Source organism: Rana temporaria, chromosome 1, assembly GCF_905171775.1.
Source record: "Rana temporaria chromosome 1, aRanTem1.1, whole genome shotgun sequence".
NCBI lineage: Eukaryota > Metazoa > Chordata > Amphibia > Anura > Ranidae > Rana > Rana temporaria.
In genome coordinates this window covers 406,927,368-406,940,718 of record NC_053489.1, presented here as the reverse complement: position 1 = coordinate 406,940,718, position 13,351 = coordinate 406,927,368, and the positions used below count along the sequence as shown (strand labels likewise).

The 13,351-nt window shown below is 45.2% G+C and overlaps 1 protein-coding gene across 3 annotated transcripts in view; it reads left to right on the top strand.

The window, feature by feature from the left end:
• Positions 1–13,351, top strand: part of ARHGAP45 (Rho GTPase activating protein 45) — a 160,934-nt gene that overhangs the window by 127,398 nt on the left and 20,185 nt on the right. For 2 of the 3 annotated variants that reach the window (XM_040323958.1, XM_040323976.1), the window contains 2 exons: positions 408–511; positions 6,390–6,470. In XM_040323958.1, coding sequence (XP_040179892.1) covers positions 408–511; positions 6,390–6,470 — 185 coding nt within the window. The remainder of the gene's footprint in view (positions 1–407; positions 512–6,389; positions 6,471–13,351) is intronic. The other variant, XM_040323967.1, reaches the window with a different exon arrangement.

Here is a 13,351-nt window from a genome sequence, read left to right as displayed (position 1 = left end):
CTGCTTGTTATTGCGCTTGCATCTGCCTCAGACTGCATGTGGGCAGCCTATAGAGGTGCATGCAGATGCACAGGCACAGCTGCAGGTCAAAATTTGACATACGGGAGGGAGCGGATGTGCAGATCCCAGCGCATGTCTGCAGTTGAATCTGTGTACCCGCTCCTACCCGCTTGTCGAATTCTGAGTCCATGTAGCCACTGCATTTCCCTCCTATAGTAGGAGTAGATGCAGAAGCAATAACAAAGGGAAGACGGATGCCAGCTTACTTTTGAATGAAGCCTTGGTTTTCCTTCCTTTTGTTGTTTTGTTTTAGTGAAAAGGTTGCTTGAGCTTAGTTTGTTGTTTTTTAGCTTTATAGAAATGTATTAGTAAATCTCAGTACCAATAGGAATTTTTTTTTTTTCTAGGTCCCCATACATTCGGGCTAGAAAGTCAAGTCTATCGTCCCAGGATTTTCCTTCTACAGAAAATAAGGAACCTACAGCAGAGGAGAAAGTTGTGGAGAGAAGAGGTATGATATGAAGAGACAGGAACACACAGTAGGATTATATGTAAAATTAAAGTTGTTAACCTTATTTTAGTGCTTGGTAGGGACAGTAATGTATTTTGTGCTTATCTAAAGGTATCCATATACAAGAAATAAGTGTTACAAAATCCAGTGACTGTCATTAAGTCTGTAAGTAGAAAATAAGATGGTCATTCTCAAGGGTACAGTGGATTGGAAAGCCTGGATGTTTCTTCCTGATCCTTACTGTTACCCAGGGGCGGACTGAGAACTCATGGGGCCCCCGGGCAATAGGAGATTATGGGGCCCCCGGGCAATAGGAGATTATGGGGCCCCCAGGCAATAGGAGATTATGAGGCCCCCGGGCAATAGGAGATTATGGGGCCACACAGTATACAAACACACACACACATACAGTATACATGCACAGTATATATATATACACACATAATAGGCTACTGGTGAGGCGGGGCAGCTATAATCTTGGGATTTTTAGACCAAAAGGATGTCGGTAAGGGACATTTAAAGGACAGATGTAAAAAAACACAGATTTTTACATACTGTCCCTGGTTTTACTGAGGCTGGCAACCCTGATGGGGCCCCCTAGTGGCATGGGGCCCTCGGGCAGTGCCCGAATGGTCAGTCCGCCCCTGCTGTTACCACTAAGTTATGATACTGACCACCTTCATAGATATATTGTATATAGAGTAATGTCTCTGGATAGCTTTAGAGAGAGGCACTCATGTTTCATAAGTGGCAGTGTCACATTCCTCCAATCCACAATAGATTCTGAGAGTTCCCAAGTTTGAGACATTAGCTGCTTTCTACATGGATGGCACATGGCTTTCCCAGAATACATGTTCTCCTAATGTAGTGTAATCTGCTCTGTGTTTTACACATAGGCGTGCGCACAGGGTATGCCAGGTGTGCCTGGGCACACCCTAATCACCCCATGTGCCACACATTCCCCCTATTTAAAAAAAAAAAAAAAAAAAAAAATTAAAACAAATAACATTGTAAAAAGAAAATACAAAATAATAAAAAAAAAAAAAACTACTGACACCATCCACTACCCTACTGAAACCAATTTCTACCCTACTGACACCGTCCACTGCTCTAATGACACCGTCAGTATATATACACATACACACAAATATGTGTTTGAGCTTTGGGGTGCACACCCTAATGCAATGGGCTGCGCACACCTATGGTTGTACAGTTTATATTTTGTAAGATTTGATTATTTTGTTGACATTGTATGTCTGGCTTCTAGCCTACCAAAACACTTTTACTAATATCCTGCTTTTTGCCACCTATCCATCAACCTGCCATTTGACATTCTCGTTATTAATGACATTCTCATTATTGTTATCCTGTGTTCCTACAGAACACAGAGCACATCGGAATGGCCAAAGTAGTTTGTTCTGCTTGTGATTGATAATGGCCAGTGGTAAGAACTGTCGGGTTTCTGTTGCTGTTTGACTCCACTGGGGAGGATATCCTTCACTATTTATCCCTGCAACATAACAATATTAAAATGTGGTCAATGGAACAAGAAAGGCACAGACCGCAAAAAAAAGCTCCATAGACATTCTAACCTTACCATTAAAAAAATTCCTCTCACTTCTTGTCCCACTGACCTCCTGTCATAGTGACAGAAAGCGATGCAAAAGCACCACAACGTGGAAAGCAATAAAAACCTGACCCAGGTTCTACACCATCCTTGCTTTAAAAAGATTTTAGCTATATGGTGGGTAACTTACTCAGAACAAGAATGAACTGACGCAAAATAAGCAAATATTGGGGCAGATTCACGTACCTCCGTGCATCTTTACGCCGGGCGCAGCGTATCTAAGATATACTACGCCGCCGTAACTTATTTTTTTTTTTTCGAACCCTCAAAGAATTTGCGCCGTAAGTTACGGCGGCGTAGTGTATCTTTGGCGGCGTAAGGGCGCGGAATTCAAATGGATGTAATGGGGGCGTGTTTTATGTAAATACGTCGTGACCCGACGTAAACAACATTTTTTTTTAATGGCGCATGCGCCGTCCATGGGGGTATCCCAGTGTGCATGCTAGAAATTAAACCGGAACAAGCCAATTCTTACGACGGTGACGTCATTTTACGCAAATCCCTATTCGCGAACGACTTACCCAAACGACGTAAAAAATTCAAATTTCGACGCGGGAACGACGGCCATACTTAACATTGAGTACGCCACCATATAGCAGCTTTAACTATACGCCGGAAAAAGCCGAACACAAACTACGTAAAAAAATGCGCCGGACGGACGTACGTTCATGGATCGCCGTAACTAGCTATTTTGCATACTCGACGCGGAATTCGACGGAAACGACACCTAGCGGCCGGCGGAAAAAATGCACCTAAGATCCGACGGTGTACACCTGTCGGATCGATCCCAGATGCCGTTGTCAGTGGCGTCTCCAGCTTTCATATTTAGGGGGGGCACATGGGGGGACAGGGACAAAAGTAGGGGGGCCAACTATAAAATGCAATTATATATATATATATATATATATATATATATATATATATATATATATATATATATATCCTGGGCCCTTTACTACGATCCCACTATGGGCCCTTTCACATGTTCTGCAGTGTGCTCCCTTCCTACTATACTGGGGCCCCCCAGGGTGGCAGAAAACAAGAGATATATGTCACCAGCACACCAAGAAAATATAAGGGTCCAAAGCAGTGGGAGAACTATCAGGGTTGCAAAGGTTGTTTTGCCACCGGGCCCTGGTGTTCTGCCACAGTGGGGATCCCCAGCTGTCCTGTCCCTGCTATTTACAGCGCTGGTCTGGCATCTGTCTCCTTGGCAGCGATGGCAGTCTATTAGGACCTAGTGCTGGTGACATTGTGGGTGCATGCAGGGGAAGGCTGGCACTATTGGTTATAGAGAGCCGAGCACCCAGCTGGTCACCTAGCAGCAGTAATGCTGTATAACCTTCTCTGTTGACATGCTGATCGGCATGTGATCCAGGTCATGCTCCCAGTCAGATCTAATAAACACAGTATTTATTAGCATCAAGAGTACAACCACATAAATATAATCAACCGTATGATCAGCAGCCATGTGGGCTCTATGCCTGTAAAGTGTGGGCTTTGATCAATAAAATATCTGATATTTATGACTAGGATTTGACTGGGAGCATCACCTGGATTGCATCCCGATCAGCATGTCAGAGAAGGGTCCACTGCTGCTAAGCAACCTGCAGGAAGCTCAACTGTCTACAACCAATAGAGATGGGCTCGGGTGTGTTTGAAATCCCACATGCCCGATCCCGCCAGAAAGCCGACACTCCACAGTGCTAATCAATGTATGGGCTGCCTAAGAGCTAAGACCAGCCATAGACAGTTTAAATCTCAGCAGAAACTGGCTGAGATTTGAACCATTAATGAGCAGATTCTCTTATAATTATCACTAGTGGTTGCTGTATAGCCACTGGTGATAATCACTGTTTGTCGGGAGAATACAATTGCTGGGCAGGAGGGATATTCCCCTGTCACCACTGTCTGTGTTGATGGGGGAATCATGCAAGTTTCTTTCCTGCAATCTGTGGATGCAGGAAAGAAATTTGCACCGTATATTATCTGCCTAACTGAAAGTGAAAGTAAATTGTGAATGTTTTGAAAGAACAGGAGAGGGGGAGGGAGACAGATGGGGGGGGGAGAGAAGGGATGGAGATAATGTAGTTCAGTGATTACAGTGTACTGCAGTCTGCAGTGCACACACTTAAACACGGCCCAGGCTAGAATATCTGGTTGTGTGAGCGCTCTCGCATTATGCAGTGTCGGCGAGCACAGGGAGGGGGAGGAATCCCCCGCAGAGCTGACTGGGGACGCTCTCCCTCTCGGGGAGCAAAATACAAAAATTGCATCCCGATCAGCATGTCAGAGAAGGGTCCACTGCTGCTAAGCAACCTGCAGGAAGCTCAACTGTCTACAACCAATAGAGATGGGCTCGGGTGTGTTTGAAATCCCACATGCCCGATCCCGCCAGAAAGCCGACACTCCACAGTGCTAATCAATGTATGGGCTGCCTAAGAGCTAAGACCAGCCATAGACAGTTTAAATCTCAGCAGAAACTGGCTGAGATTTGAACCATTAATGAGCAGATTCTCTTATAATTATCACTAGTGGTTGCTGTATAGCCACTGGTGATAATCACTGTTTGTCGGGAGAATACAATTGCTGGGCAGGAGGGATATTCCCCTGTCACCACTGTCTGTGTTGATGGGGGAATCATGCAAGTTTCTTTCCTGCAATCTGTGGATGCAGGAAAGAAATTTGCACCGTATATTATCTGCCTAACTGAAAGTGAAAGTAAATTGTGAATGTTTTGAAAGAACAGGAGAGGGGGAGGGAGACAGATGGGGGGGGGAGAGAAGGGATGGAGATAATGTAGTTCAGTGATTACAGTGTACTGCAGTCTGCAGTGCACACACTTAAACACGGCCCAGGCTAGAATATCTGGTTGTGTGAGCGCTCTCGCATTATGCAGTGTCGGCGAGCACAGGGAGGGGGAGGAATCCCCCGCAGAGCTGACTGGGGACGCTCTCCCTCTCGGGGAGCAAAATACAAAAATTGCAAAAAAAAAAAAAAAAAAAAATTTTTTTTGGGGGGGGGGGGGCACATGGTGGGGCACAGCATGATGTTGGGGGGGTCAGGGCCCCCTCTGGTCCCCCCCTAGGGACGCCTCTGGCCGTTGTATCTTGTTTTGGAGATACAAAACAAAGATACGACGCGGGAACTTAAAAATGATGCAGCGTATTACTAGATACGCCGGCGTAATTCTTTTGTGGATCTGCCCCACTGACTTTTTAACCACTTAATGGTCCAAGGACATTATATGGCGTCCTGGACTTTAAGTGGGGAATATCTGAATGATGCCTACAGCTACAAGCATCATTCAGATGTCATCTTGGGCAGCCATTCTGTGCACCTTAAGAACAATCATAGCAGCAGTAAAGCCACTTGATCATTCTTACAGGCGGCAGGAGGGGACACCCCTCCTGCAGCCATCCAGTGCTTCTCCGGGCTCCGTACGATCGGCGAGCTGGAGAACGAAGCGGTCGCCCCTGGAAGTTGATCTTAGAGATTTGTCCCCAGTTGTCATCTCCATGTCCATCGGAGGCCTGGGTCGGTGAATGTAAACAAAAGCCAGGTATTTGGTTGGAAAGGCTGAGACAGTTAATTTTTTTTTTTTGCAGCCTGGAGGAGTGATGTGAAAAGTATACATCGCTCCCCTGTCCCCGCATGCTCGCGTACAGAAGCCAACGCATATTCAAGTCGTGCCCACATGTAAACGGCGTTCAAATCACACATGTAACTATAAACTGGTAACCTATAAAAAAAATGAGTGTCGCCTATGGAGATTTTTAAGTACCAAAGTTTAGCGACATTCCACGAGTGTGCACAATTTTAAAGTGTGACATGCCAGGTATCTATTTACTCTGTGTAACATCATCTTTCACATTATACAAAACAAATTGGGCTTACTTTACTGTTTTTTTTTTATTTTTTATTCGTGCAAAAGATTCCCGCGCAAATACCATTTAACGTAAAAAGTTCCATCGATTGCCATTTTATTCCATAGAGTCTCTGCTAAAAAAAAATGTTTGGGGGTTCTGAGTAATTTTCTAGCAAAATTTTTTTTATTTTTACACATAGGAGAGGAGTGCCAGAATAGGCCCGATATGGAAGTGGTTAAGCACTAACGGAGGAATAAAGTTAACAGCCCCAGGCTGTGTACCCTGAAAAAAACAGTCAAAAATGGCAGTTCCCATATTAATATCATGATTGGTTCCTTTTTATTTCAAGCTAAAATACTATTGGCCTTCATTCTGTTTGCAGGTGGTAGGGGCCATCAGGTACATAAATCATGGCCAAGTGCTCTGCCTGAGGGAGATGCAACTGAGATAAAGGAAGCAGCAGGTATATTAACCCCAATGAGGTTGAGTTTATTGCATGTTCTGAAAATGTCAAGTTGCTATATATGTGTAAACATGTATTCAATGTGTTTAGACAGGAGTTTGACAGGTACCTTAGCTCTCATGCATAGGTACAACAGTACGTGGTCATGGGTAGCACCAATAGTAATGAACTAGTATTAGTTGCTGACACATAAACCTGACTATATGCATTACAATCTGGGGCCTCGTACACACGACCGGTTTTCCCGGCAGAAAATCTGGCAGGAGAGCATTTGGCCGGAAATCCCGGCCATATGTATGCTCCCTAGCAGTTTTCCCGTCAGGAAAACAGCCGGGAATCTCGACTGGAAAATAGAGAACCTGGCTCTCTATTTTCTCGTCTTTGTTTCCTGGCAGAGTGTTTCCTGCCGAGAAAACCGGTCGTCTGTATGCTTACCTGTTCAAAGGTAGACCCGCGTATGCTCGATAAGACTTTGACGCATACGCAGTAGCATACAAGGCAGGAGCTGCCACCACCAGCTCCTGCCACCACCTGCCAGCTCTTGCCAACATCACCTCTTGCCAGATCCTGCCCCCACCATCACCCCCTGCCACCATCACCTCCTGCCAGCTCTTGCCACCATCACCTCCTGCCCCCACCACCTCCTGCCAGCTTTTGCCGTCATCATCTCTTGCCCCCACCACCACCACCTCCTGCCAGCTCTTGCCGCCATCACCTCCTGCCCCCACCACCACCACCTCCTGCCAGCTCTTGCCGTCATCATCTCCTGCCCCCACCACCACCACCTCCTGCCAGCTCTTGCCGCCACACCTCCTGCTACCACCACCACCTCCTGCCAGCTCTTGCCGCTATCACCTCCTGCTCCCACCACCACCACCTCCTGCCAGCTCTTGCCGCCATCACCTCCTGCTCCCACCACCACCACCTCCTGCCTGCTCTTGCCGCCATCACCTCCTGCTCCCACCATCACCACCTCCTGCCAGCTCCTGCTGCCATCACCTCCTGCTCCCACCACCACCACCTCCTGCCAGCTCTTGCCGCCATCACCTTCTGCCTGCTCTTGCCGCCATCACCTCCTGCTTCCACCATCACCACCTCCTGCCAGCTCTTGCCGCCATCACCTCCTGCTCCCACCACCACCACCTCCTGTCACAATCGGCTCTTGCCACCATCACCTCCTGCCAGCATTACCTTCTGCCACCATCACCTCACCCACCTCTTGCCATGGTGCCAGCATAACCTTCTTCCACCATCACCTCATGCCCCCACCAGCTTCTTTATTACCTTAATTACCTTAAAGCAATGGCTGGGCTGGGCTGTGCTGTGCTGTCACCGCTCCATCCTCTGTCTATGGCAAGTGCACTGCACTAGCCAACGACTGTCACTGCCATAGTGTCCCTCCTGACTGTTCTGACTCGATCGTCTATTCAAAAATGGCGCCATTACATTACTGTGCATGTGCCACTACATTACTGTGCATGTGCCACCCGGCCGAGCGGATACAAGCTTTCCCGAGCCCGGCCAGCTTTGGAACGGCGCATGCGCAGTTACATGGTCGGCTCGCGGCCATCTTTTTTACGGGCACCCAATGCCCATAACGGACCTTACGGACACCCCGAAAAGGGGGTTAAATTTACGTGCTGTCCATAAATTAACGGACAGTTGGCAACACTGCCACACTTCTAGTTTAAGCATGACCGGAAGTGACCTCACCAGCCCCACTCGACGCGTTAATCACGTGACTTCTTCAGGGTATGGACCCTCGTGACGCCAACCAGGTTAATAAAGCTGCAGTTGTCAGTATATCTGTGTACCCATACATCCCATACGGGCAGGCAGATACACTGACAGGAACAAATCAATGAACTACAAGCCGACAACCGCAAAGGATGCCGGGACTTGTAGTTCATTCACACACAGAGCTGTGTGAATGAATGGCGCGGCCGTTACTACTGCCACAAGAAGAGAGGTCAGCGGCTGCAGCATTGGGAACATGTTACATGTTCCACCCTAAAAACGATTGGAACATGTAACCTGTTCCCAAATGTGAACTATATTCCCCCATATATTAAAAGTAAGACTATACTCCCTCTTGTGGCAGAATTGCTAATTGCACTTGGAAAAAGTAATATTCGGAAATTAAGTAATTTATTACCCGGTAACATCAAATTCTATATTGTGCCCTTTTTGGGATAAAGTGTCTCCATTTCAAAAATTCACACTGGATCAGTTTAATAATTTTATGAATTCCTCATCAGTGAGGTTTAATCGTTTCTATACCCTACCCCAGAATGTGAGTAGAGCTTTTTTTTTTTTTATGGAATTGTGGAAAGTGTTTAGATATACCGTGTTTCTTATTGTCCTTTATAAATGTTCATGATAAGTTTTCCTATGCACTTCCATAGTAGTATTTTTGCTCAACCTATACATGTTAAATTACATTGATTCTGAAGATCATATACTGCTTGTTTTGGATCACAGAAGTGCAGTTCGTTCTGCACTCCTGTGACCCATTTTCAGCGGACAACGGGCTGAATTACACTGTCGACTGACATTGCAGAGCCAGTCCAGGCTCAGGAAAGATTGTGACTATATGGTCGGGATCCGCCCACATGCCTGGAACTGCACCCGGCTTAGCCTCTCAGTAAGCCGCTGAGAGCCTGAGCCAGCCGCTCCCGACCCCTCCACAGCTCAGCGCTCCAATGAGCATGGGGGGGGTTGTAAAGTAGAGAGCTGGTGACTCATAGGCACCAGCTGTCTGCTCAGGGAGCCCTGGGAACTGAGCGATTGGTGGTGTTTGATTGCTCGGTTCTCAGTCTTAGAGCCGGCGGGGGAAAGATGCAGCATAAGACAGATGCTGCATCCACTTAAGGGAGTATGATTCCAAAAAAGAAAGCCTTCCCATACTTTTCTTTTAAAATCCTGTGTAACCATGTTCTTGAAGACTTCTATACAGCCCTTATCGTGTACTGCTGAGCTAAATAGTAATTTGCTTGTAATAACTCTCTTCCTGATTTGTTCTATACAAATATCATTGGGTTTAGTCGTCATATATAGTTTTCTGGTATACTTCTGTATATCAATGTATGCTTCAAATTTATTTAAAGCTTTCCTATGTGCATATTTCAATCCTTTATCTAGGACCCTCAATTCATCTTTGGTCAAATCCACCCAACTGATGTTGAGGGCTCTCTTTTTAATTTTTTATTCAAAATAAATTGCATACAGACAGGGCATAAGATATAGGGTTATGAAATACCAGTTACTGTACATGGCAAGCCACAATTGCTGCCTATCAGAACAACTACAGAAAACCCGCATATAGATACAGTATGTACCCCACTGTAACCAATGGCTTAAACAGCAAACAGTAACACAAAAATCCTCCCGCGCTCTGGTGTTTTCGCCAAAACCGGGTACTGCAGTGTAGTCTCATGGCAAAGTCTATAGTCTTGCTGCCCTCCATAGAACAAAGGGTGTTCATATGGCTAAAAACAAAGAGAAAAGAAAGGAGGGCGCACCGACCTAGTGCATTACCACTTAAATTTTTTATTAAAAACAGAATAAAAGCAATAGTCCTACTCACAAGGAAAATTGAGTAAGCGCTTTTCAGACAGCTGGACTGGACCTTGCGGCACCTGCCAGTAAGAACCTCAGACATCTGAACGGCTGATGCGTTTCTGGGGCGTACCCCCCTTCCTCAAAGCCTAAGGCCATGGACCATTTAGGCTTTGAGGAAGGGGGTACGCCCCAGAAACGCATCAGAGTCTGAGGTTCTACTGTCAGGTGTCGTAAGGTCCAGTCCAGCTGTCTGAAAAGCGCTTACTCAATTTTCCTTGTGACTAGGACTATTGCTTTTATTCTGTTTTTAATAAAAAAAATAAGTGGTAATGCACTAGGTCGGTGCACCCTCCTTTCTTTTCTCTTTGTTTTAAACAGCAAACAGGCAGACCCATAGTTCCCTGTCTGAGCAAGTGGTGGCCTATTTTTCTGTTTCAATCGTTTTTATTCAGTTCATTCATTTTTAACAAGTGGTTAATATGCAAAAGTTCTGCCCACGCAGGGGCTAGCATTGAAGTTAGAACAAGTATTCGCTCATAAGAGCAAAAATAAAGCGACACAAATAAAAATAAAAAATGCAACCGTAGTAAATTCAAGTGTAAAGGCTACCGTCAGGATCCAGCGCTTGGCCTCGAAGGAGCCTCTTGATGTGTTGGGTCCCCTGTTCCTGGGCCTAGCTTTTCAGGCAACAAAGTGTCTAAAGCCTCGTACACACGATCGGATATCTGATGGAATCTAATCCGATGGATTTTTTCGTTGGATATCCGATGAAGCTGACTTTCATCAGTCTTGCCTACACACCATCAGTCAAAAATCCGAACATGCCAAAACGCGGTGACGTAAAACACTACGACGTGCTGAAAAAAATGAAGTTCAATGCTTCCGAGCATGCGTCGACTTGATTCTGAGCATGCGTGGATTTTTGACCGATGGACCTCCACACAGACAATCATTTTTTTTCTATCGTTTTTTTTATCCATAGGAAAAATGTAAAACATGTTCTATTTTTTTTCACCGATGGAAAACAAACTGATGGGGCCCACACACGATCGGTTTGTCCGATGAAAACAGTCCATCGGTCTGTTTTCATCGGACAAACCGATCGTGTGTACAGGGCTTAAGTGTAGTGTGGCTTTGGCTAGCAGTCTCTCGCCCACTCCTGTGTCAGCAAGTGACCACTGTCTGTTCACTGTGTGAAGCAAAGCCGGTCAGTGTCTGCAGTGTCCTTCACCCTTGGTCAGGCAGTGAGTGCCACCAAAATCTTTGGCTCGCTCCCATGTCCCCAGTTGTCTGGGGCAGTGCCTCTCTCCCTATCAGGCGCAACTGTGAGTGGTCTGCTAGCAGCCAAAGGGGCATTCAGTCTTCTCAGAAAAAGCAGAAGGGAACCACTTACCTCCTTTAACCCCATTGCTTTGTGGGATCTGCAGTTTTCTCCTCCCAGCTCACCAAGCTAGCTCAGTCTGTCAGAACTACACCTCCCACAATCCTTCTAATTCATATTCTGTGTGCCTCCCTATTGGGTAGGGTCAACACTAGCTTTACATGGCTCTAAAATAAGAGTCTCCTTCTATAGATGTGCCTGTGTAAAGGTCTCCTCTGCTCCCAGACACAGAATCCTTTTCTTGTCAGTGCTGCAGACTGGGCTACACACACAAGACAGTGTTCATTAGAAATGAGAAAGATGTTCTGATAATCTGTCTCACCAAAAACAATTAACATCTTGGCCGTGAAATAAAAAATATTGCTTGCTAAATTGAAATGCACCCTATCAACAGGGCGTGTGGGAGGAGCTGCAGATCGCAAAAGAGAGTGGGAGTGATTTCATATTAACAAGCCGGTAATCACCCTCTTGTTAACATAAGTTGGGCAGCTCCTGCCCTCCATCCAGGACTGCAGCTTCTCCTGACCCCTGCCCTGCTGATAGGCTGACATCGTTCAGGAGAGAACACACAGGCTAACAAGAGAAGGGATCACCGCTCCAGGTGGGTCACTATGTAGAGATGGACTGACTCAGGATACCATGGGTGCTGGCAATGCACTGACCATGCATAAGATACGAAGAAAGAGGATGGATAGCCGCACTCCAATGACCAAACGGTTGTCTTTTATTCAAAAAAGCCATGATTAAGCACTAGCTCAGTGCGAAATGCGTCGGCTACCTGTTCCTTTGTTGCACCTTGTGAAGTGATGTACTTGCTGTGTTTTTTTGAATAAAAGACAACCGTTTGGTCATTGGAGTGCGGCTATCCATCCTCTTTCTTCGTATCTTATACACAGGCTAACAACCTCTGCCCTGCCAAAGGAAGAACTGTGAAAGGGAGGCAGGTATTGAAAAGGGGGGCTGCATGACTGCAAGAGGCACTGCGACGGGGGGGCTGTGATTGCTAGGGGCATTGTAATGTAAAGGAGCACTGTGATATAAAGTGGACTGCACTGTAAAGGTGCACTGTAATCATTACAGTGCCCTTTTACAGTGCAGTCCCTTTTATATCACTGTGCCCCTTTACATTATAGTTCCCTTTAACATCACAGTTCCCCTTTACAGTGCAGTCCCCTTAAAATGAATGTAAGGGGGACTGCACTGTAAAGGGGACTACACTTAAATCATTAAGGTGCCCCTTTACAATGCAGGCCCCTTTATATCACAGTGCCAAGGCTGGGAACAGTTGATCTATTCTAAAGCATCTCGAGTCATCTGTTTTATTGCTCCTACTGACAGATGTTCTTTTTTATATTATTTATAGTTAGAGTTTTAAATACACCTGTAATGTACACAGCAGGTAAAGTAACATATGGTTTTTGCTGCTGTTACAATATTTTTTGCCTTCAGGATCCACCACTGGAGCCCTGTGTAACAAAACGCAGTGCTTTGTCACACTGGGTATACATACACACTGATAAAATGAAAGCACACCAGGGGGTGGTTTTATTTTACCAGCTACTGCACAGGTATGACGTATATCCAGCATGGGTCTGCATATATATATATAATATACATACACACTTCTAAACATGTGCAGAACGAGAACATTTCTTTAATTTCAATTTGTTATTTACATAAATTTGTTTAGTTCAATTCATTTAATTTGTTTTTGAAAGTCATTTAGTTTATTCGTATTCTAATTCGGATCGATTCAAAACATTTTTGAATCAATTTAGAATAGTTTTCTAATTTGAAAAGTATTCAAATCGTTTTCCAGTCTCCAAAGAGAGTAAAATAGAAAATAAAATAAAAATAATAGAATAAAAAAGATTAATAACAGAAAATAAAAGAATATAATGTAATAGAGTAAAACAGAACAAAATAGGATAGAAAATAA